This window comes from Zonotrichia albicollis, chromosome 12 (genome assembly GCF_047830755.1).
Source record: "Zonotrichia albicollis isolate bZonAlb1 chromosome 12, bZonAlb1.hap1, whole genome shotgun sequence".
Lineage (NCBI taxonomy): Eukaryota > Metazoa > Chordata > Aves > Passeriformes > Passerellidae > Zonotrichia > Zonotrichia albicollis.
In genome coordinates, this window is record NC_133830.1 from 6494051 (window position 1) to 6518863 (window position 24813).

The window sequence follows — 24813 nt, forward strand, 5'->3', positions numbered from 1 at the left end:
AGCTGTGTTTTAGAAGGCAGATTGAATCTGCCTTTCTGCTCCACAGGTCAAGATAAAGCCCTGGCACTAATCCGTGTGGGAACACCGTTCCAGGAGCCCACGGGTCAGTCTGATGCACAGTGATTCGCCCATTTTGCTGTCGTGCCTTCCCGTGTGTTGTGGTGTGGAACAGAATGAGAGCCATGATGGTGTTCTGGCAAATCCAGGAGCTCAGTCCCTTGGGCAGTTCTGCTAATCAGTGATTTTTTTTTTCTCTGAGTTCTTTATAAAAATGCGCCAGTGCTTGCTCAGCAACTAAATGCACACTCAGAAATGCTTTGCCATGGTAGCTGACTGTGGTGTGGTGGATGGTTGCTGTCACAGCACAAGGGTGATAGTATATGGGTAACACACCCTCCTGTGCTTGAGTTTGAAATAGCTCTTGTAGTGCTTGTTAAATATGGCAGACGTGGTGTGCAACTGCCCTACAGCTAATTTAGGCAAACACAAGGGAATTCTGATCTCCCACCTTCTGTTTAACACCAGTATTCTGATTTGTATTGTAGCACTGGTTATGGGGAGTGTTTGCTTGATGAACCTTCATCAAGAACTTACACATTGCCTCAGCAGCTCCCAGGGCTGATTTATGACGTCAACAAACAATGTGAGTTAATTTTTGGACCCGGATCCCAAGTGTGCCCCTATATGGTAAGTGAAATTTCACGCCTTATTTTTCCTGGTTTTGCCAGAGCAAAATAAGGTCTCCTGGGGTTGGATGAATGGCAGACTCACAATCCATCAACTTACTGTCAAGCTTGTGAGTTAATGATAAATCCTGGGGGGAATAATTTCATAAAGGATCATCTGTCTGGCAAGGCATGTGGTACATGTTTAATGTTTTGATCTCTGCAATCACTCGAGCAGATGCAGTGTCGGCGACTTTGGTGTATCAACGTCGATGGTGCTCACAAGGGATGTCGAACCCAACACACACCTTGGGCTGATGGGACAGAATGTGAGCCTGGAAAGGTCTGTAATACCTGGTGGTTTGTGCCTCATGGCTGTATTTCCCTGGGCTGAGGATGAGCATATCAGTCAGAATCATCCTTCCCTAATGCCAGTTGTGTGGGGCACAGCTCTGACTGCAGCGCTGGAAGCCCAAAGCAGCTCAATGTGTTTTCAGCCTGGTGGTGCCTGGGACATCTCCAGCCCAGATACATTATTAAAGTCAACTGCTTGGTGTAACATTGCTTAAAGCAGGTATTCCTGGAGTGCTTATCTTCTTGAATTAATGCCCTTGAGTGAACTTTTGAGCAAAACTTTTGCAAAGCTTCCATAAGCTTTTGTTAGAAATTGCCTGTGTGATGTGAGCAATTAGTAATTCTGTGTAACATAAACTTGTCAGCTGGCTTTTCATCTTGACAGCTTCAGAGTAAAATATAGAATTGGTTGACATTTTATGTATGGAACATTTTTGGCAGTAATTCATAGAAACTTCCCGTTTCCATGTGCAATGTTAATTTCCAGCTAGCATTGTGGTTTCTAGGATAAGTGTTTAATTTTTAGTTATTCATATCTGTAGAAAAATAGTTGAGAGCATTTTTCTTTTATTGAGATACTGAAGCTTTTGAATAAAAATGCTAACTGCTTCTTACTATTTGTGTCTGAACAAAAGTATTCTCCATCTGTGTCTAGTAAAAATCGTGTGATGTTATTCTACATGGTATAGCTTAAAATTTTGCTTTTCTGGCTCGCAAGATAAACATTAATAATAATACTTTTTTCTTTAGAAAGAGTCAGTTTTAAATCTTAGTCTCTCAAAGGTACTTTAATGAAAATTCTGGATGCTATTTTAAATATAGTTTTCCATACAGACTGGAACTCTTTGAAAATTTATCTTTTGATGTATGTGTCTGAAAACGTGATTGTTCAATGACACAACTGACTTCCTTCAGGACAATGAGCATCATGTATTAATTTGCCTTCCTTTCTTAGGGAAAAGTGCAATTGCAGATTTGTTTTTATAGCTGAGAAAGGGCATTAGAGATATAATTGGAATGTCTAATGTTTTTCTGTAAAATCCCCTTTTGAGTATAGGTGTCTGCAGAGTCCCTATGACCTGAGACCTTGTGCCCTCACCTTCTCTGTTGGTGAGCTTGGGATCTGCTCGCTGCTGAAAGATCAGCAATAACATGGAAATTTTCTTGAAAGTCTGAAAATCTGGGCTGCAGCAAACCTGCACTTACCCTTGGATATGACCAGAGTGATGTGCAAACAGCAGCAGCTGAGCAGATCAGCACCCCCTCAGAGCCGCCCTGTGTCATGCAGTGTCCAGCTGCATGGCTCTTAATAAAGACTGTGTGAGCAAAAATATGTCAGGCCACAAATTTAGACAATCTGACAAGTTTAGGTCAACTAGGTAAGTGTGATCTGAATGTCTCAGCTGGGAGCAGATGGGCTCTTAAGAAAAGTTAATGCAGCCCACTCGTGTTCAGGTATTTAAATGTGTTCTCACAAAAGGGCTTTATGGAGTAATTTTGCTGTCTGTGTGTTCATCTAATTCAAGTTTAAAGTTTGAATCAACATAAACTCTGTCCTGCTTGGTATTTGCTTGGGCTTGTGAAGTGCTGAGGTGTGAGTCTGAAGTGCTTTTCCTTCGAATAAATTGTTATTTTGGTACTCTGCTGTGGCCAGGAGCCCTATCAAACTGCTACTTGCTGACTAATGCCTCAAGTCTGCATGTTTAAAGCCCATGCTGTATGGGTTGGCAGATGGAGAAAATACCATACCATTTTTTATGGAGATATCTTTGGAAATAAGAGAGCCTGAATAGCTAAAAAAAAGATCTAGCTAAAATTACTGGGATGTAGATTTAACTGGGCTCTAAATTTACTCTTAAAACAAGGGCATTAAAAACATGGGAGTATTAACTTACGCATATTTTGCATGTGAGGACACTGAATCTGATACTGCTAAATCAAGCCATAAGCCCAGCCCAGAGTCTGGCTTTGCTGGGTGATGGCTTTACCAGGTTCCACAGAACCAGCTCTTTGTTGGGTGGAGATAAATCTCTGAAGGAAGATGAAGGGGGTTGTAAATTTGGGCCACTCTCTGTTGTGCTTTTCAGGGCTGTTTAAAGAATGGTAAGAGTAGAGCAGATGAGCAGTAAGGATTTGTGTCTGCTGCCCTGTGGCAGCAGGTAGTGTGTCTGTTATGCATGCATGGAGCTGCACAGCCCCTTCTGCCCCCTGCTACTCCATTCAGCCAGCCCAAGGATGGCAGCTGGATTTGGGGAATTATCTGGAGCTCTGGTGGCAAGACAAAGGAAAGGAAAGTCTGCTGTAATGTCTTCCATCCCTGCCAGGGCTCTCCAGCTCCACTGTGTGTCTAAGATATTTTGAATTTGTTCCAGACAATCTGCCTTTTATTCTCTTCATTCTGTGAGCTGTAAGCTTATAGGAAAGAGAACCCTGGCAGGCTTTTTAGTCTTTCTGCTGTATCTCAACATAGAAATTATTTTTAAAATATGAAAGGCATAAAGGTTGCACAGCCAGACTGTTCACGGTGTGGTTCCAAGAAGCACTATTGTGTTTTCATAAGATAATCTTGCTGTTTATTTAAAACAGCTGCTCTTTTCCCCTGCTTTGCTTTACCATCAACTCTAACCCCCAAATTTTTAATAAAATCAATGGATGTAGATGACTTCCTGGTTAATACTCAACCATGAGATGGGAGACATATAGGTCATGTCACGGTCTGTGAGCTCTGTTCATTCACTAGTTAGCTATTCAGTCATCTTCCCTGGGTCAGTGGTGCCAGGCATGACTCTGGTTAGATATTTAGCTGTGAGCATCAACATTGCTGCAAGAAGTTCTCCACAGGGACAGCACTGTTGGATTGGTGTCATGTATTTCTGTTGTTTAATGATAGCTGTCAGACCTCTTTGGACCTGTACAGGGACCCCAACCTTCAGGTTTTCAGCCTCTAAATGCCAGGAAGAGTTGTGCATTGTAATTTGTCCTGCAGCAAAGAAACAGGCATTTCAGCTGATTTTATTGCTGAAATTTTATTTACTGTATCAGATGGGTTTTAGTCAGTTTTATCTTCAGATGAAAGCAAATCTGGGGCATTTTGCAGCCTAGAGACCATGGTTGTCTCTGAGCAAACGCCACATGCAGGACTCAAATTATGAGTTCTTCAGCTGTCCTGCAAACCATGTCCATGGGCAAATGTACCTGAGATGAGCTTTCCTCTTCAGCAAAGCTATGTAAAAGTCAGCCTTCATGGGAAAAGGTGTCCCACCTGCTGCAGAGCTGGTGTCCTGTGGGATGCACAGCCCCATGACAGCTTGATCCTGCTCTGTTTTCCTAGATGGCTTTATCCAAGGTGGTTCATAAAGGTGTCTAAAAAAGCAGGATGAGCTTGTGGTATGTCTTGATACAGTCTTGTTGTGCTATTAGTGGAAGGGCTGGAAAAACACAGTGCATCTGCAAATTTTACCCTTTTGCCATAAAGATCATCAGATCTGAACAGCACCTGGTGCACAGAAATACTGCAAGGGAATATTTTAGTGATGCTCTCTACCTGCATTCTATAGTCTGTAGCCTCTTCTAATCTGTGAGCAATCAGCAATGTTTGGGCTTCCCATAATTACAAAGATTTAGGCATCTGCATGTCTCTGGGTTTAAAGCAACTGTAGCAAGCACTGTTCACTGAGAGGGGACATTTTTCCATCTATTCTGGTGAGGCCAGAAGGTGACTCTTTCACTTCTGCAGAAGTCTGTGTAGTCCATGTGGTAAACATACCCCAAAGGATACAATTTATACCATGAAAATAGGGATAGGGGCTTGCCAAGGTAACTTAATCCAGTTTTCCAAACAAAAGAAAACGAGTCATAGCTGGAAAACAGAAGTGTAGACCAAGTCTTGGCAAGTCCCATGTTATGTCTGAGTGTAAAAAAAAAAACGACTTGGGCTTGAGGAATTAATTTTTCTCTTTTATTTGCCTTTTGGATTTGGAAGTTTTCTGCTTTGGGTAACTGTGGGGAGGTTTGAATTTTCCCTGGTGTTTCTCCTCATTGCCTGTCTCCTCCCCTGACAGGGCTCTCCATGCAGAGTTTCTGCAGCTCTGCAGGAAATCAGATAGAGCAGCTTTTTGAAAAGCCAGTGCTGCGAGCTTGCTGTGCTGCTTAGCACCAATAAACAGGGAATATTTAGTGGTTGCTGTTGTCTTTAGTCTTCATCCCATAAATCATTCCATGGACTCAGCACCTTGCCTTCACTCTGCCATTTAAGGGTATGGAGAAAGAAAAATATGGGGGTGACAGACAAAAGTAAAAGCAGTTCCGTTTTATTTGATTACAAAATCATTGTGTGGCTGAGAAATAAGTGAGGCTGAGTCTCGTTACCCAGGCTGGTCACTGTGGGTCGTTCATAATGCAAAGCAGCACAATCCCACCTTTGCTCTGTGTCTCCTTCACGCGCAGCACTGCAGGTTTGGGATGTGTGTGCCCAAGGAGCGGGAGGCGCCGGTGACAGACGGAGCCTGGGGCACCTGGAGCCCCTTCGGGACCTGCTCGAGGACCTGCGGCGGCGGCATAAAGACGGCGATCCGGGAGTGCAACAGGCCCGAGTGAGTGCACAGGGGGAGATGGGGAAACGCACTTTGGGCTGCCCAAATGGGCTGGAACCAACTTGGGCTGCCCTCAGTCCTTGGGAGTGCCAAGGACAGGTGGCTCTGCCCTGGGCATGGATGGCTTTGCCCGACATGGGTGAGGCAGGATCTGGTCATTGGTGTGTGGGTGAAGTGCTCTAAAAAGTGATCCATCCATTCAACAATGAGGGTTAAAAAGCTGATACCTCCATGTGTTTATTACCTTCTGTTTTCCTGTGGAGGCACAGCTGGGGTCCCACTTCCAGAGGTGTTTTTCTTTCTCCAAAGCTGTCAGAAAGGAAGGAGCCTTCCTTTTTCACCATTTTATCCCTGCTTTGGTTGCTTTTGCAGCTGTTCCTAGAGGCCTTTATAATAAGGTTTTCTACCGTTTTATTCCTGCTTTGTCTGGTTTTGCAGCTTTTGGCTGCTTTTGCAGCTGATCCTTTATACAGTTACATTTCAGCTGCTGCAGACTAGCCAAACCTCAGCAGAAATCTGTGCCCCATTAAAAAGTGGTACTCGAGAATGTTTGCTATCAGCCTGGAATGCAAAATCCTGCACCATTTGAAATGGCAGGGAATTTTGCTGTGGGCTTCAAGGAGACAAATATGTAGCTGGTGCAATAGTAACAGCTTGAGCAACTGGTATGAAAACAGCCTGTTTACGTAAATTGTGAATTGTGCTGGTTTCTGTTTAAATGCCTTGTTGCAGAAAGAAGGCTCTCTGGGCTTTTATTTGGGACTGAGATACAGGGAGGTGAGGGTCTGTGGGGCTGGTTACACTGAGGGGTCTTAAAAAGATTCCTATTTCTCATTACTGGTGTTGGATGGTTTATTGCCAAGAAAATTGCCACTAGAGATGTGCCAGTGATAATTTCATCACTGTTAATGGGAGAAGGGAGAGCTTATGCCCATGACACTCGTGCTGTGGTAACAGGAGAGGCTGCTCAGCACAGCTGGGCAAGCGTCAGAAGTTGAGGCTGAGAGAGTAGGACACCAGCCTGTTAATTAAAACAATGCTAAGAAAAACACAAGTGCAGAGAGCTCTCCTCTGGCTGTGCTGAGTCAGCACGCTCCATATGGTCTTCTGTAGCCACGGAAAGACAAAAACAAAGCATCTTTGTAGCTCTGCTGCTGAAACTTTGGATGCTGAGATGTATTCCTGTCTTCTGAGATGCATCTATTCAGACTGATAGCTTTTTGTGATAGAAAATCTCCTTTCATCCTAAAGGCTAGCCAAGGGATTTGAAATTCCATTTTCCCTGATTGCTTGTGGTTTGTATCCTGGTGCTTCAGTAGATGTATTGCTGTGGCTGGGATTTGCAAAAGCACCTAAACACACTCTGCTCCAAGCTGCCTGAGAAATCCTTGTGACTGATAGTGGTATTTGCCTTTCCTGAGCCTTATGCTGGCACTGGCCTCTCTTCTCCAGCCCCTCACAAGGTCTTTGTGAGGAGTAGCCTGTCCTGGCACCATCCACAGAGCTTCCCACTGATTGTTGTTGGTTTGTAATTTGTTGTTGTAATTTGACACCACAGTGTGAGCTCCCACCTCCTGTGTCCCCATTATCATGGAGCTGCTAAAACAATGCAAATGGATGAGACCCCTCTGGATATTCTCTTGCCTTTTCCCCTTCTCAATGTACTTAAAAAGGAGACAGTCTCTCCTCTCTTGTAGAAGGCAGCAAACCCAACCCAGATACCTCTAGTAAGGTCTGAAATAATTCTCAATAAATCTTTTCTATTCAAAGTTGGTTTAACTTTTTAAAGTTTTTTCTGTGCATGAGAATCTGGGGTGGGATCTTGCATCCAGTAAAAAATTGTGTTAAATCTGGCGTTGAAAATTGCATCCATTCCCTCCATGCTGCAGAAAGTAAAGCTGCAGTTCCTGCCTCTCTACAATTTGTAGAGTGCTCTGACACCTACATGATGAGTGTCCTACAGGGATGCAGGGAGAGCTCTAGGCCTCTGGAATGGCAGCAGACTGTTTTGACATACCCTGAAGGAATGTGTTTGCTAACCAGCCCAGACCCTTCCCACTGAGATTGCCCACATGGGAATTTGAGCCTGGCTGGTGGACAAAGCCCATGGCTGTGGTGTATCATCAGAGGGGCTGTGGTGCAAGCCCTGGTTTTCAAATAAAGACGTTGCAGAATTATGGGAAAAGGCATATTTGATAACACGTCAAAAACAGAAGCCCTGTTTTCAGGAATGTTTTTTTGGATGGGGGGTCTAATCTCTGGATGTGAGTCAGATCACATTTGCATTTTAGTCCATCACAGAGGTATCCACCTGTGCTTAACTGTCTGAGCCTGACATGTAAACAAATGTGTAGATAACTGTGCTAGCCACCAACCAGTCCTAGGGCTTCCTGGAATGTGGGGAAGGGTTCTCAAACTGATCTGTGCACACTGGAGCTTCACAGATTTTTGTGCACATCCTCAAAATGCTCAAGATGATGGATTGAGCATCATGTATTTCAGACCTGTTGGGGTGGGAATGGGGATGAGACCCCATCATTCCCTGGAAATGAGAGTTTCTGGGCTGCTGGGAGGAGTGCAGTAGGTCTGGGGTGTGTGCAGGAGCCTGGGGGAATGGTACTGGATTGAAAGTGGGTCCATGCAGCTGTTAATTGGTCAAATAGATGACTCCAAGAGAAGGGAAATTGAAGGAAAAAAGGTTTCTCTGCATGTATTACTTTCCCTTCTGACTCTGTGATACAGTGTTGATGATCCATAAAAATATTACACAGAACGAAGTATGCTGTATTTCTTCATGACACTGAAAATTGATGTTATATGAGGGTGGCTTCTTTTTCGGGGTCAGCTCTTTCTGTCCCTCAGATTCTGTATGAAGCAGTGCTGGTTAAAAACACTCTGAAACTGTCAGGGAAGTTTGGAGCTGTTTTTTAAGTGTCAGAAGTGTGAGTGTGCTTCGGCCCCCAGCATTGTCTGCAAGATTTCCTGCCAGGGTTGCAAAGCTGACAGTTTGCAACAAGGTGGCAAGCTTTAGCATCCTTCAGTTTGTGGTGTGTCCATGTGTCAATGTTATCTCAATCTTAGGGGTCACATCTAGTGAAGAAAAAACTAAATAGTAGCTTGAGATTTTTGGATTTTATTAGATATACCTTAAAAAAAAAAACTCCTGCATGTTTTTCATGTCCTCCTTAACTAAATAGGTGAGAGTTTCATTTTAGTTAATTGATTTATATTGGAAGCAATGTGGTTGCCATAAAAATGTTGTAATTACAATTTTTTTTAAAAAAGAAATGCCCACTTAAAGGTTTGTATAACTCAGAGATTTTGTCAAACTGCAGCAGTCCTGCAGAGGTAAAATGCTTTTGAAGTGAAGATGATGAATCCTGTTAATTCCCCCATGAATGACTCAGACTCAGCCAGGTCTGGAGTGTGCTGTTGCCATGATAAATAAAGAAGTTTCCCAGTATGCTGTGTGGTTGAGATGTCCCTTTGTAGCTAAAGGTGGCTCATGTGGCTGCATGGGAATAGTCCATGGGATGGGCTCTGGTGTTGGGAAACCCCCAGCAATTGCCATTGTGCCTGCAAGGCAAGGAGGAGTTTGGGCTGTGTCTGCAGGAGCTGCTGTGCTGGGATAGCCCTGGAGCTGTCCCAGGTGTAATCAGGTAAGTTCTTTGAAGTTGTTTGTCACAAGGTGGACAACAGACTACTAAATCAGTAAAAACCAGGTTTAGACTTACTCCTCCACTAGGAACTGTAAAGGTGTAAAATCAGTCTGTAATCAGCAATCTGCAATGGCCACTGTGCAGTTGCTTGGGCTTTTTATCACTGGTACTTGCTTAATTGCAAACACCAGAAACCTTTGTAAGTGACATGCATTTCACTTCCAGATGGCATTTGAGAACTGCCCTCAGAGCAGGTAGAGCTGGTGTTGTGAGCTATTGCTCAGGGCTGTGCCTGAGGACAACTCATACCCTGTGGTATTTAGGGTAGGACTAGAAGGGTCTGCACCAGAGCAGTGAGGATCTCAGTGACTGGAGGATGCTGGCAGGAAAAATCCCACGTGTGTAACTGGTGGTGCCCAGCATCTCATCTGCAGCTGCTCAAGAACTCAACTCATTCTGCCAAACCTGTGAGCATCCCTAGTGTGGTGCTGATCGGGTGGTGGGAAGTCTGCCTACCTTTCCTGGTTTTGCAGGCAATCTTTTGGCAAGAGCAAGCTGTTCTGTGCTTCTGTCTCTCATTTGTTTCACAGGAACTTTGCTACTTGAGTCACAAAGAATTTTCAAGCGTAAGAGTGAAGAATTGTTATTTGTGGGGGAAATGGCACTGCTGGGCTTCCTGAGGTGCAGAGATGCTCAAAAATTCTGTTCAGCTGCAAGAACCTGTTGACTCACTGTATGTAGAGACCATTGTGCAGGTGCAGGGGAGTGCTGTCTCTTTTGTTAGAGGTGCTGGCTGCACACAACTTGAAGATCTCACGGTGAGCACCTCCTTTGAGGACAGGGATGGCTCCCATTTATCACTCATTCATCTGCATCTTCAGAGTTCTCCAAGTATGCAAATTTTGTGTGTGTTCCTTCCCAACCAAGCTCCAAGGGAAGGAGCATTCTGCCAGCATCCCTGGGGCACTGATGGGCACCTGGTTCCCAGGCAAGGCAGAGCTGATCCTGAAGAACAGCCCTGGAAGGCAGGATTTGTGGGTGAATGGTTGTTGGAGCTTGGCAAGTCACTCTTCTGATTGCACTCCTTGCTACTGCAGGCACCCATTTTTCAGGGTGTAGATAGAAGATGTAGGTTTGGTGGTTATATTGATGTGCAGCTCATTCTTGCACCATTGCTGGCAGCAGAAGGAATAGGAGAGGCTCTTTCAGTCCCCAGAGTGATGTTCTTTGGCAAAGGCTTCATCTACATATGGGAAAAATAGTTTTATGACTGCAGCTCTGAATCTGTGAGTCAGGAAACTTAAAATGAAAGCTTCTAGGCTTTACCACTGGGTTTTATGTGGCTTGGATGGGATTTCTCTTCCCAGTTTATACCAGTGTCATCCTTCTATAAAATGGGGGTAAGTTATTTATTGGCTGTCTTTGATGCTTTCTGGAATATATAGAGGTAAAGTTGTTTCAAAGTGCTCAGCATTACCATTTTTAACATTTGGGGCTAGAAATCCTGAAGGACTAAGTGCTGCCTGACGTTTCAGCCTCTGCAGGGAAGGAAGCCTTTTCTCCTGTAGTGTTTAGTTATTTGCAACCTACTAGATCAAAGGCAAATTGTCAGCCACAAAATCCATAGGACTGATGGGGTTGTAAGGAAACATGGGCCTGAGTGGGATCCCTCAATGTGAAAATAAATCCTCAGGTGGGGAAGATGTTGTGCTTCCTTTCTGGTTTCTCTCACGACCATGGCATCCATGTGAAAGTAAATATTCTCTTTTTCATCCCTTTTTATTGCATATGTGTGATTTTTTTGTAAGACACCAGCATAACATTTCCTGCTTGTCAACCTGGGATATTAATTAAAGATATGCAGAAAGACAGAGCCCACAAAGTGCTGCTGCAAATCCTGACTGTACCGACCCAGTTGCAGAATTGCAGTTCCACCTCATTTCCAGCCCGGTGTTGTCTCTGCAGACCCAAAAATGGTGGGAAATACTGCGTGGGTCGTCGCATGAAGTTTAAATCCTGCAACACAGAACCGTGCTCAAAGCTGAAGAAGGATTTCCGGGACGAGCAGTGTGCTGACTTTGATGGGAAACACTTCAACATCAACGGGCTGCCCACGAACGTGCGCTGGGTTCCCAAGTACAGCGGCAGTAAGTGGCTGGGGGGATGCAGGTCCTGCCTCCTGGATTGCTGCCTGGGGTGAGGGTGTTCAGATAACGTGCTCCTGGTGTCCCTCCTCCTCCTGCAGTCCTGATGAAGGATCGGTGCAAGCTCTTCTGCCGCGTGGCGGGGAACACGGCCTACTACCAGCTGCGGGACCGCGTCATCGACGGGACGCCCTGCGGCCCTGACACCAACGACATCTGCGTGCAGGGCCTCTGCCGGGTAATCACTGTCCCTTCCTCACCAAAGGGGGATGGCAGTTTGGTAGGGCAGGTTAGTGCTTGTGCACTGTGCTCCAGGCAGGTGGTGGCATGTCCTCTGCACTCAGAGGATGCCTATCTATTACCAGCTGTGGGACTGCGTCATTGACGGGACACCCTGCAGCCCTGACACCAACGACATCTGTGTGCAGGGCCTCTGCTGGGTAATCATTGTCCCTTCCTCACCAAAAAGGGGATGGCAGTTTGGCAGGGCAGACTCGTGCTCCAGGCAGTTGGTGGCATGTTCCCTTCAATCAGAGGATACCCATTATCAGTTGTGGGACCGCGTCATTGATGGGACACCCTGCAGCCCTGACACCAATGACATCTGTGTGCAGGGCCTCTGCTGGCTAATCATTGTCCCTTCTCTCAACAAAAGGGCATGGCAGTTTGGTAGGGCAGGCTGGTGCTTTTGCACCATGCTCCAAGCAGTTGGTGGCATGTCCTCTTCACTCAGAGGATGCCTATTAACAGCTGCAGGCTCTGTAAGCCCCAAATGGTCTGAAACTTGTGCCAGCCTCCAGATTTGCCCAAGAGCCACACATGGAATCATAGGATCATTTAGGTGGAGACCTTTGAGATCAAGTCCCACCATTAACCCAGCAGTGCCAAGTTCACCACTAAACCATGTCCCCAAGTGCCATATCTACATGTCTTCTAATACTAACAGGGAGAGTGACTCCCACCATTGCCCTGAGCAGCCTGTTCCAGTGTTTGACAACCTTTTTGGTGAAGAATTATTTCCTAATATCAAATCTAAAGCTCCCCTGTTGAATATGAGGCTGTTTCCTCTTGTCCTGTTGGTTGTTACCTGTGAAAACAGCCTGACCCTCACCTGGCTACAACTTCCTTTCAGGTAGTTGTAGAGAGTGAGAAAGTCTCTCCTGAGCCTCTTTCTCCAGGCTGAGCTCCTCAGCCACTCCTCATCTTAGTCTAGACCATTCACCAGGGGACACATTTAAGTGGAACATGTTTGCACACCTGCCCTAGGTTACTGAGGGCTGTGGAATCTCAGCCTAAATCCCAGTGTTGCTTCCTTCTGTGTTTTGCCCCAGTTCATACTGATCAGGCCCCAGAGCCCTACATTTCCATTCACAATTGTTCTTCACACTTTTCTCTACAGGAACAATTGATGCAAGAATTTTTTTTCTAGTGAAAGCATTACCTGGTGCAAATAGTTGTTCTGATTCTTGCTTTGTAAAAAAGCCTTTTGTTGTAAAACCTTGTAGGATGGCCGCACTGTAAATCAGTGGAAAAATGTGGGGAAGCAAACCAGTTTATCTCACAGCAGCCTTTTGCATACACAGCTTTTGTGTGCCTTAATTAGGAGATTTGTCAGTGCTGTTCTAGTCTGTATTTGCTCAATATGTTTTTTTCAATTTTTCTCTTAAAGCAAGCTGGATGTGATCATGTGCTGAATTCAAAAGCAAGAAGAGATAAATGTGGTGTTTGTGGTGGGGATAATTCTTCATGCAAAACTGTTGCAGGCACATTTAACACGGTGCATTATGGTAAGAATCTGTTGCTAAAAACTTTATGGTGAAAAAATGTGGGTCTATAAAAGCCATTACAACACTTAATCTACAAAAACACCGATGTAAAACACAAAATCCTTCTAGCTATAGTATGTTCCTTTTTATAACTATTTATGCTGTCCCTAAATGAAAAGTATCAGCTTGTGTAATGTGAAGTAACTTAGCTCATTTCCCTTCCCCTGCAGAAAACAAATCAAGTGCCTGTGTAATAGCCTTGACTTTCTGTTCCATCTTTCCTAGGTTATAACGTTGTGGTTCGCATCCCAGCTGGTGCCACTAATATTGATGTGCGTCAGCACAGTTACTCAGGGAAACCAGAGGATGACAACTACCTGGGTGAGTTGTGTTCCTTATGTCACTCCAGAAATCTGCCTTGTTGTCTGGCTGTGGTGATGTATCTACTGGCAGCTCTCTGCTAGGGAGGTTGAAGAATTAATTTGAGGGAGATGTTTTCTTGGTGAGAATTTTTCTGTGTCTGCCAAACATTCAGCCTTATCATCTTCTTTTTTATTTTTTTCTTCATGCCATCCTAGTTGCAAGGTCTGGGAGGTTCTCCAATTATAAGAAATATTCCCTTAGGGTGTGTCTAGGGCTGTGAAGAACTGTTGAGCCTGGGTGGTAGCTGAGGGACAAAGCTGGGAACCAAACAGCATTCTGAGCTCTGCTGGAGTCTCCTTACTGCAACTTTATCTCTGCTGTCACCATGCTTTGTTGGTGCCATGTCCTGAAAGATGTTTGTAAACACATACAAAGAGAAATTATTTTCTATTCTTCTGAGAATAATAATTCTGATTTCAGATAGTGAGGCCTTCTTGTCCCTGCCTGATAGTGACATGTAACTGTAAAGAAATACTCTGCACCAAAGATATTGGTTTGATTTAAACCTAACAGTAACTTGGCCTTTGGCTGTTGGAATTTCATAATCACTGTTCTCTCTAATCTGTAGCTGTGTCTTTAGAGGCAGATGAAAATGTTTGTGGTGCTGTGTTAGACCACTGTGCTACATGCACATATATGCTGCTAGCATGGCCATGAGTGTCTTTTCCATCATGATCACTCACCCCACAGATAGTTCTGTTTGGCTTCAATAGCAGAGATAATACAAATGAGCCTCACTACTGATGTTTCACTTCCCAGCTTAAGGCTGATTTTGCCATTAAGTCCTGTCAGAGTCTCTGGTCCTCCTGTTTTGCACGCCCTGTGCCTTGCACCCCCAGCTGTGTTCCAGTAGCACAGGGTCCTGTACTTAAATCTTTGAACAGGGCACTTCATCTTGTTCTATCTCACCAATTTCCTGTAACTAGGTGTGTTAAAAAGGAGAGTTGGTTGGTGGCCCCTAGCCCATCAAAGGTATAGGGAGTCATTTGAGAAACAAGTGCCAGAGACCACCGTGCACCAAAGGGAGGCAATGACAGCCTTGCTGTTGCTCTGAAATGCCATCCATGTGCTGTACCCTTCGCTGAGGCAAAAAGTTGAGATGGTGCAGCATGAATGCACATCAGCACCAAAAAAAGGTCTCAGAGTTTTCTGTCTTGGAGGAGGGAGCCAAATTTTATTTTTCCTCTTTCCTGGGAAAAACAATCCTCCCTATGTTGTGTCCTTTCAAACTGGTTCACCCCAGAAGGAGCCCCAAACTTCTCAGCTCTTCTTGGAGGGCCTTTAATCTTCTTGGGAAACAATGAAGTCAAATCTTCTTTAATGTTGCTTTAATATTGCTGGGAAAGCATCTCTTCACATTAGGCCTGACTGGAAGTAAATGAGAAGTGTGCATGTGTCCACTTACTTTGCAGCTCACTGAGTGTGAAATCTTGGGCCCTCAGTTACTGTGAACTTTGTAGTTTCTTAACAATTTAGGAGGAATTTGATGTTGTCATCAAGTCCAAGATGTACCTACTGTTATAGGAGATATAGTAAAAGAGAAGTAATCCCCTAATGAGTTTTACTACTGCCTAATAACATTAAAACCTCCGAAGTGTGAAACTTGGTTGAGTGTAGCCTCTGCTTTGTGAGGTTTTCTCCATCTATGTCTTTTTGGTACTAAGCAGTGTTTTGCTTCATTATCTCTCCTCATTCGATGGAAAAACTTTCCCTTTGGTGTTTTGGTGTTTAGATTTTTCAGTACAGGGGCTTTTTAGTAACACAGCTGTGATGGGTGAAATGGTGGGGAAACTAACTTAGGAAATTAGCTACATAATCGCATTAGTGTGAAGTTGTGCAGCAGACTGCTGTTTTCAGGAAACTGTTCCTTTTATAAAGCATTTAGGCTTTAAGCCTCCAGTGCTCTCACATACCTTAAGATTTGGAATAATAAAAAGTATGGGGGGAGGAGGGAGAGGGCAACCAAGGGGGAAATACTGACCAAACTCTCTGTAATTATATACTAGAAATTATGTTTAGGTAATTAGGGTGCATACATTTACCCTAAGAACACACCTGGAAACACCAGGGAAGACACCCTATCCACACAGCTCATTAAAAGTTTTGGGCAGGATTATTTCTGCGGTATATGTGGGGATACATTCTATGTGTGCTCCTTGCAGCAGCCAGCCCAGAATGCCTTTTGGATACCTCTGTTTTGGGTTATGGATGAACTGTTTAGCAACAACTTCAGGAATTCAGCCTTCATTTTTAGGAGGCTTTCCAGTGGAAAAAGGAGAAGGCAGAATGTCTGCAAGAGCTCTGCTGCTCACTTTACATCCTTTTTGTTTGAGAATGCCAGTGGGCTTCCCCCCCCCCAACCCCCGCCAGAGAAAGGAGCACTGAGAGCACATGACCCACGTTATTATGTATGTATGAGTTAATTCTGCCTCTTTAGTTATTGTTTTTTGCACCTATGCAGCCTTATCTAACAGTCAAGGAGACTTTATATTAAATGGAGACTTTGTCGTCAGTATGTTTAAAAGGGAAATCAAAGTTGGGAATGCTGTGATCGAATACAGTGGCTCCGATAATACTGTTGAAAGGATTAATTCTACAGATCGGATTGAGCAAGAAATAACACTTCAGGTGAAGTATATGTTGTGTGTATGAAAAAGTCTGCCCAGTATTGTTGGACTGAAAACAGTGGGCAGTGATATCTGTTGATTTACTCTGCTTCATTTTTCTTCCTCTCAGGTTTTATCAGTGGGCAATTTGTACAATCCTGACGTTCGTTACACATTCAATATCCCTATTGAGGACAAACCTCAGCAGTTTTACTGGAATGAGCATGGCCCATGGCAGCCCTGCAGTAAGCTCTGCCAAGGTGGGTGCTTGGGAAGTACTTGCCCTGTGAGTATTGTTGTTTCCCTGGACTGCAGTGGAGAATAACATCCTATAAGGTGGTTCTGGGTTTCAGAGCAGGGTACCTTACAGCCCCTCCCAGCCAGGTGAGCCTCACAACATGCTTTGCAGGTGAGGAAGCTAAAGCACAGAAAATGAGGCATTTCCTAAGGGTGGCCACCCTGCTAAATACTCAGAGCCCATCCTTATGGGGGTACTGAGCTCTCTGCCTGTGTCCATCCCATCTACAATAAACGCTTTCTGCCTTGCTTAGTCTTAAACCCCCTCCCTGTTTCGGACAGAGGTAGAAAAGCACACCTAAGCATGTCTTAAATATTACTATAAAAGGTGTAGGAGAAATAGCTGAATTGATCACTTTGCTGCTTGACTGAAACCAAGTGCTGGTTTTCTTTGCAGGAGAACGCAAAAGGAAGCCTGTGTGTAAGAGAGAGTCAGATCAGCTCACAGTGTCAGACCAGCGATGCGATCGACTTCCCCAGCCTGAGCCCAGCTCCGAGCCTTGTAACACAGAGTGTGAATTAAGGTGCACTGTGCTCAGCCATGTATATAAATAACATTGTGTACTTATTATTTACTCCTCTTTCCTTTCGCTTCTCACCCTAATTCTGTTTCTCACCAGCCTGTATTAGATTTTGAAAAAGAAAAGGATTGGTAGTTGCCTCTTTGTCAACCAAGAGGGATTGTCATCCACCAGTGGTGTTTTGAAAGGCACTTTTCAATGTTTTTACATTTCTCTTGCTGGATTCAATTAGAGCTAACTATAACAAAAATTCTCTAATGTTGAAAAATCTCCCTGTGCAATACAAGGCCTGAAATTTGCATCTGCCTGGATCAGAAATGCTCAGCGCCATTCTCCATACAGCCTGCAGAGAAGGGAAAACATACACTTAAAGCAAAAACGTAGCTAAGACTTGGATTTATCACTGTTTATTTAAAGCAAAGAATAGGCTTAAGTGTAGAATGGGTTTGGGGCTGTCCCCAGACAATTCTTGGCAAGCTGGAATTGATGGAGCACAGTCTAAATCATCACAACCCATTTTCCTTTAAAAAGCAATCTGTTTTCCTTCCTGGGGCTTAAATGTGGTGGCATTAAGCCTCTGCTGGTGAAGCAATTCAGAAGGCTGAGTTTCCCGAGGGGTTTCTGCAGCCCTGTTAAACCGGGGCTGTGCAGGGGCTGTGCGGGGCCGGGTTGTCGCGGTAACAGCTGTTGCCATTGCAACAGGTTGGAAACTTGAGAAGGGCAAAACAGGAGTCTGAAAAGCATGCAGGGATGTGAGGCTCCCACCAGTCAGGAGCTATTGATTCCAAATCCCCTTGATCTTATTCTTCTCTGTGCTGTGATAGAGTTTGCTCTCTTGGCTTGGGAGTGGGGCTCTGTGCTCCCGGCACAGGCAGCAGGCCGAGGGTCTCCAGGACCCTTAGAGGATGTCACTGCCTCCTCCCCCAGAAGCCGCCCCTGCCAGGTGTGAGGGGCAATGGGCTCCTGTTGGCTTCAGGGTCTCCAGCACCTCCCTGGATCAGGTCTCATGTCCAGCATCTCTTTTCAGAGCTGGGCTGATGTGAAGCAGGGGTGTATCCTCAAATGGTTCATTTGAGGCCTCCAGCACCATCCTTGTTGTCCATCTCACAGAGGAGGCAGCAGGGTGGAAATCTGTCAAGAAAGAACACCTCTAATCCCTGCTGACACAGCTAGGGCTTGAGTATCTTGTAGCAAGTCATTTGCTTGTCCTTTGGAGAGCTGAAACTGCTTTGTGGGCGTCGTGTATTGTGGAACACCTCTCCAGCTTGTGCAGATCATTTTCTGATGCGTATTTTCCAGTTTTTAGATGCCGAGGTGGAGCACAGGGTAGAAAGCTTTCAGAAGCTTTCAGAGCACTGTTCCTTGCTTGGCCATGAACTCCCCTTGCCACCTTGACTGGTCCCACAGGATTCTAGTGTGGCTTTGCTATCTTTCTTTTGCTTAAGAAAGACCTTTCTGCCAGCTCCTTCCCTTCAAGCAGCAATGCCAGGCTAATTGCAAGTCCCAAAGCACTGGGAAGCGTGACACAGAGCCAAAACTTCCCATTCAAGAGCATATATTCCTTATTTCTGTGCCACACCCTTGAGCACGTTCCCTGCAGAGCCCGGGGCTGACGTTTGCTGTCCCTGGTGCAGGTGGCACATCGCGAGGAAGAGCGAGTGCACGGCGCAGTGTGGGCTGGGCTACCGCACCCTGGAGATTTACTGCTCCAAGTACAGCCGGCTGGAGGGCAAGATAGAGAAGGTGGATGATCGCTTCTGCAACAGCCAGACCAAGCCCAGCACGAGGGAGAAGTGCACTGGAGACTGCAACGTGGGAGGATGGCGCTACTCGGCCTGGACTGAGGTGAGGGATGCTCTGTGGCACAGAAATCTGCTCCGTGCACAGCAGCACATTGGGCTGTTTAGGTTGCTAACAGAATATATGTAAAATATGGCCACAGTGGTTCTGCTTTCATTGCTTCCTCTGGAGGACACTCTAGTCTGAATCAGCCTCGTACTCCGTACCTACCACTGCAATTAATTGTCTCATCTTCATTACATGAAGCTCTGCTAGCTGCCATCAAAGCCGTTACCACTGCCAGGAGCTGGGGAGGACATATTGCCATCATCAGAGGACTTCTGAAATTTGTTTCCTTTACACATCTTTTTGCATTAACAAGAATATTCCTGAATGCAGGCACCAAGAGCCTCAGGTTTTCCGGGGAGGGCGCAGTGAAGAGGGGCTGGCTGGTCAGAGAAAGTTAATCTCTCTTAAAATGAGAACAAACAGCAGCCATTTAGGAGAACTGAAAGGCAACACTTGTAAAAGTAATAATGGGGTTATGTTCTGAAATTAATTTGAGAAACACATTGCCACGACATTTTATTAAGCTTAGCAAGATTAGCTTTTTAAAGGAATACATAAAGTAAAAGCCTGTTACTTGAAGTATAAGTTGTTGCTCTGGAGGTTTCCTGCAGTCACTCCACAGTGAGAGGGCAGGCAATAGCAGTAGAGTGGCAGGAAATGTTGACTCTTTGTGTCCCTCACAGTGCTCCAAGAGCTGTGGCGGGGGCACGCGGCGGCGGCGAGCCATGTGTGTGAACACCTACAATGATGTGCTGGACGACAGCAAGTGCAGCCAGCAGGAGAAGCTGACAGTGCAGAGGTGCAGTGACTTCTCGTGCCCACAGTGGAAAACCGGCGACTGGTCAGAGGTGAGTGCTGGTCACCAGGCTGAGCTCACCCTGCTGGTCCTCCACTCTGAGGGGCTGCTGTTTGCAAACAAGTGTCTCTGTCTCCATCCCTGCTTGTCTGTCATGATTTGTTTGTGCCTCCTGATGAAGGTGGCAAGCCTGTGCACAGGGAGGCTTCAGACAGGCAGTAAAGTCATTGGCCTTGTGGTCAAGTGGCCACTTTCCTCCCTGCAGAGCCACCGGGGGTTAATGTCTCTGCAATCCTGCAGTAATTTCTCCACAGTTTTTCTGTAGTTCTGCTGTGCATTTGAGAAGAAAAATACCTTCTGCCCTCATTTTCCCTTAAGATTGTCCTCAAGAGCCCTGGCAGCTCTGGCTGTCACTGGAGGGCAGGATTGCACCCTGCTGATGTTTTGCTCAGCCTCTCTCTGCTGTTTATTACTGCTTCCACTGCTGCTGGTGTTTTTTGCAATGCAACAAAACAATCTTGATAGGTTTGTCTCTGCAGCAGGACTGGGGGTCCTGGAGAACAATCTTCAAAGGGTGCTCATCTTCATTGTAGCCAAACTTCTCTTTTTTCTGTGAATCATGTTCTTTTAGGGCATAATGAAAGCAATTAAATGGGAACAGAGATTTTTTTCTACCAAACATGTCTTCTGATTCTAGCTGGTGGCAGTCCAAGCCATGCCAGGGCAGTGGGAGAAGTGCTCACAGCCTGCAGAAGCCAAGACCCTTAACATGCACACTCAGAAAGAGCAAGTGTTTTAGAAACACCCTGTTGTGCACAGCTAAAACCCCACAGGGCAGTGCTGTGCCTTTGCCCTGTGTCTCAGAGCTACTGGAATTCAAGAGACTTTGTGGTCTCACTTTGCCCATGCTGAAGGATTCTAGCCCAGCTGTGCTCTCCATGATCCAGCCCCTGCTCTAGACCAGCTCCTGAGAGCAATCTTCTTGGTGACAAGACACTCCCGTCTTTCATGTTGATGTTAGCTAAAGAGCTGCACTTCAGCACCAGTATTTTTTAACCAGTGATTGCAGTAGAACTCCAGATTTATTTGCCAGGGCAGGTGCTGAGCTGGCAGTGCATCCCCAGCACCACCTGAGCTTGCACTTTTCTCCTCACAGTGCTTGGTCACCTGTGGAAAAGGGCACAAGCACCGCCAGACGTGGTGCCAGTTTGGAGAAGATCGATTGAACGACAGGTTTTGCGACCCCAAGACGAAGCCGGAGTCAGTGCAGATGTGCCAGCAGCAGGAGTGTGCCTCGTGGCAAGTGGGGCCCTGGGGACAGGTACCACACAGCCCCACAGGGCTCCTGCCTGGGGGGACCTGGATGAGGGTGGCTCTGGGGCTGGGCGCTGCCCTTTCATCCAAATTCAGCAGCATAACTGTGTTAATTGATTTGCACACCAAAGCAGCCCTCTGTTTGCTCGGGTTCAGTGCATAGGCAGCAATAACAGTACCTGCCCTTTGTGCTAAATTTAATCTCTGTCATACTGAATTGGCCATGATTTTCAAAAAAAGGGGTTTCCAAGGTTACGCTCCTAAATCCATATTTAGGCACATAAATACATGCCCTAATTTTCACAGAAAAGCTGCTCACATTGAATAACTTTGGTTGCTTTCAATCTTTTCCAGTTTCTGGTTTAGTGAGGGTTTTTTTCTGTTAAAATACAAGTTACTCATTCCTCCCAGAGTGTTCTGGCATCTGCTTTTTCACAAAGCTGTTAGCTCTTGACTTAAAAAACAGCAGTAAACCCAGACCAGTTGTCCCAGTGAGACATATTTCCCATCAGTAAAATTATTCATTAGCTGCTTGTGCTACCATGGGGCTGAACAACCAGTTTTAAAGAAGGATATCATACAGGTTCTACCAGACTCTGATTCTAATGTGTGCAGCAAAGTAAATCATTTCAGTGTTCCACCTTCCTTCCCAAAGAAGCAAGTGAAGCGTGCAAGGCACTGGTGGCTGCAGCGAGTTAAAACTTTGACCTAATTTAAAGCTGAAATGCATGAAGTGGAGAGAAACCAGAAGGGAAACTCTTTAATTTTGCTGCTTCTGCTACATGCCTAAACAAAGACTGGGCTAATTAATACTTTCTAACCAAAGCACCTACTCAGACCCAGTGCTCTTTTCTCCCATCTGTCTTCTCCCAGTGCACTGTGACTTGTGGCCAAGGCTACCAGATGAGAGCAGTGAAGTGTGTTGTGGGCACCTACGTGTCAGTGGTGGATGATAACGAGTGTAATGCTGCAACCAGACCTACAGATACCCAGGTAAATCCTGCTCTCTTGTCTCCATCTCTTCCCAGTGTGTGTATAGAGGCTTCCAGGCTACAGGTTCAGGGGACATCTTGCTGCAGCAAAGCTTTGCCCTGAATGCCAGCCATGAAGAGCAGTACTTTGGGCTGCTCATGGTTGTTGGAGAGATGCAGCACAGCTCCCTGCTTTGGTAGAAATGGGATAGATAAACTGTGTTCAGGGAGTTCCCATCCAGATTCCAGATCCTCTCCATGTGGTTCACCTTACTGAAGCACCAGATTGCCAGAAAAGCAACAATGTATGAGGGTATCAGGACTTTTTCGGTGAAGATTAATTACCTTTGCTTATGGTTTATATCCATGGAGCTCTAGCAATGAGTTGTGAGGGTGTGTTCAGATGCAGCACTATAGCTGGAGTCTTAAGAGCTCATGAGCTAAAGAAGCTGCAGTGGATTAATCTGTAATAACAGTAAGGGACCTCAAGGTTGAAACATATTTACTGGCCTCAGAGGTTCAGGTTTTGACACAGCAGACACCTCCTTTGGCTTGCATGGAGTCAAGGATGCCTGGCTGCAATCTGGGCTCATGTGGCTGCAGGACTGTTGCTGTTGCCCCGCACCACAAATGATGGTGAGAGGCCATTTATTGTCTGCTGCATGTGACAATGTAATGTTTGTGACAGCTGTAGTTCCAGACACGTCCTCCCTGGCCAGATAAATTGAGAAATGTTGCAGCCCCTTTGCAAATTTGCTGAAGAGGCTTTCCATGCTGTGTACTTGGAAGCAAACATGTAAATTCCCATTTCAAACAGAGGATATGTCCAAGGTGTCTGGAGAAGCTGGATAAAACAGAACATTACCATCTATCTGTCATCTAGGAGAACTGTAGTGTTCATGCCCTGTGCAACTTCAGTCTTGCATGAACTCAGAGTTTAACCAAGGCCACAACATTTGGGAAAGAGCTGTTTTTCTCATGTATGAACACCAGTTGCACTGCAGTCAAGGGGTAACAAACCCACCTGTCATCAGCCATCATTTGGCATGCATGCCTCCAGCATAAGTGAAATCACAGCAAACCAGAAATTGGGTTTGCCATTTGTCAGAAGCGGCTCTCCCCCTCACAGCGACAATCACTCTTAATTTCCTTTTTGGCAAGGACTACTCAATGGAGTAAAGTCATGGATGTTCATAGTTTCTGACACCAGACCTCCTGGGAGGGCCAGACAGGACCAGAGCCCTGCTGTGAGGCATTGTACAAAGACTGAGCAGAATGACACGTCTGTCCCCAAAACCTCACATTGCTTGATGTGTGGTGGAAGTCAGCACATGGATATAGGTGGTCTGGTGGGCTGCAGGGAATCAAAGGGCTGCAATCAGCAGCATAACCTTTATTGTGTGGGCTGCAGGTCTCACACTGAAGGAAGGGAGCTTTGAAGGGAGATAAAGTTGCTGTTTTGCAGATGTGTGTTCATGCCAGAACATTTAATGAACTTTCATCTTTTGCCTCAAAAACATCTGGTTTTAATGCATGGAGATGGCACATGGTTATAGGGATCCCTATTGTAGAGTTCCTAATAAGTCAAAAGTCCACATAGGGTATTCCATATGAAGGCCTCAGGAAAGGATGCTGAGTTTTGCTGATTCACCAAGGGGATGCAGGGAGGAAGTTGCCTGCACAATGCATGCAGGTCACAGAGTTTCAAGATGTTGCCTATTCTCCATAATTATGTTGAAGAGGAGGTGGTTTATTCAAAACATCTGAAAATTCTTTATTTCCTATTTTTCTCCCATGTATTTCCTGTACAGGATTGTGAGATAGCTGTATGTCCTCCCCATCCAAATAGTCCTGAAGCCAAGAGAGTCATATCAGGTGTTCACAGGACACAGTGGAGATTTGGATCCTGGACACCGGTAAGCACACATCACAATACTTTCAGGATTATTTTACAGTAGACAGTGTGATATTTTAAAGTACATATGCCCAGCTTTTCATTACAAGTCCTTGCAATGTATGTCAGGCAACTTCCTAGTGAAGTGCTCTTTGCTCTTCCCTAGTGCTCTGCAACATGTGGGAAGGGCACCCGGATGAGATACGTCAGCTGCCGGGATGACCAGGGCTCCGTGGCTGATGAGTCAGCTTGTTTCCACCTTCCAAAGCCATCAGCCACAGAAATGTGCACCGTGACACCGTGCGGGCAGTGGAAGGCCTTGGAGTGGAGTTCTGTAAGCATCACGCTGTCTCTTGCAAGAGACCTCATTGCTGCAAATGTGCTTCATTAATCTGTCGCGCTTGCCCTTTTATAAGTGAGGTTATTTGGGTTTTCTGCTGTTCATTATTAGCAAGAGCTGGTTTTCTAAACTGGAAATGTGACCGTGTCTCCTTTTCCCACTGTAACGCAGTGCTCGGTGACCTGTGGTCAAGGTAAGGCAACGCGACAAGTGATCTGCGTCAATTACAGTGACCAGCTGGTGGACAGGAGCGAGTGTGACCCCGACGACCTCCCTGCCACCGAGCAAGAGTGCTCCATGTCTCCTTGTCATCCAAACAGCCATGACTACGGCAGGCCCATGCCCCCTTTCCTCTATCCGGACCATCGCCTCAAGCCGCACCCTGGGGGCAGCCCCAACCGAAACCGTGCACAAATACCAGGAGGCAACCAGTGGAGGATTGGCCCCTGGGGTGCTGTAAGTGCCTTGATTCCCTTATTCTTGGGTTTTGTTGGATTTTGTTTCTTTCCCAAGCTAATCCATATTTTCTTAAAGTCAGCACAACGGGAAATGAGAGAGGGACCTTTCTCCCCACTCTCTGCTCTCTGCTCACACAAGCAAGTGTTGCAGAAGGGCTCAAGCAT

The 24813-nt window shown here is 45.6% G+C and overlaps 1 protein-coding gene across 6 annotated transcripts in view; it reads left to right on the top strand.

Annotated features, from left to right (window-relative positions):
• Positions 1 to 24813, top strand: part of ADAMTS9 (ADAM metallopeptidase with thrombospondin type 1 motif 9) — a 79186-nt gene that overhangs the window by 18349 nt on the left and 36024 nt on the right. For 5 of the 6 annotated variants that reach the window (XR_012582330.1, XR_012582331.1, XM_074550450.1 and 2 more), the window contains 17 exons: positions 546 to 687; positions 901 to 1008; positions 5466 to 5611; positions 11236 to 11417; positions 11516 to 11652; positions 13084 to 13201; positions 13466 to 13561; positions 16065 to 16231; positions 16340 to 16469; positions 16904 to 17030; positions 18662 to 18872; positions 19559 to 19723; positions 20828 to 20992; positions 21859 to 21978; positions 23768 to 23872; positions 24017 to 24184; positions 24362 to 24646. Coding sequence is in view for 4 of the 6 variants with exons in the window: in XM_074550450.1 (XP_074406551.1) it covers positions 546 to 687; positions 901 to 1008; positions 5466 to 5611; positions 11236 to 11417; positions 11516 to 11652; positions 13084 to 13201; positions 13466 to 13561; positions 16065 to 16231; positions 16340 to 16469; positions 16904 to 17030; positions 18662 to 18872; positions 19559 to 19723; positions 20828 to 20992; positions 21859 to 21978; positions 23768 to 23872; positions 24017 to 24184; positions 24362 to 24646 (2572 nt within the window). In the remaining 2 variants the exon portion in view is untranslated. The remainder of the gene's footprint in view (positions 1 to 545; positions 688 to 900; positions 1009 to 5465; positions 5612 to 11235; positions 11418 to 11515; positions 11653 to 13083; positions 13202 to 13465; positions 13562 to 16064; positions 16232 to 16339; positions 16470 to 16903; positions 17031 to 18661; positions 18873 to 19558; positions 19724 to 20827; positions 20993 to 21858; positions 21979 to 23767; positions 23873 to 24016; positions 24185 to 24361; positions 24647 to 24813) is intronic. The other variant, XM_074550451.1, reaches the window with a different exon arrangement.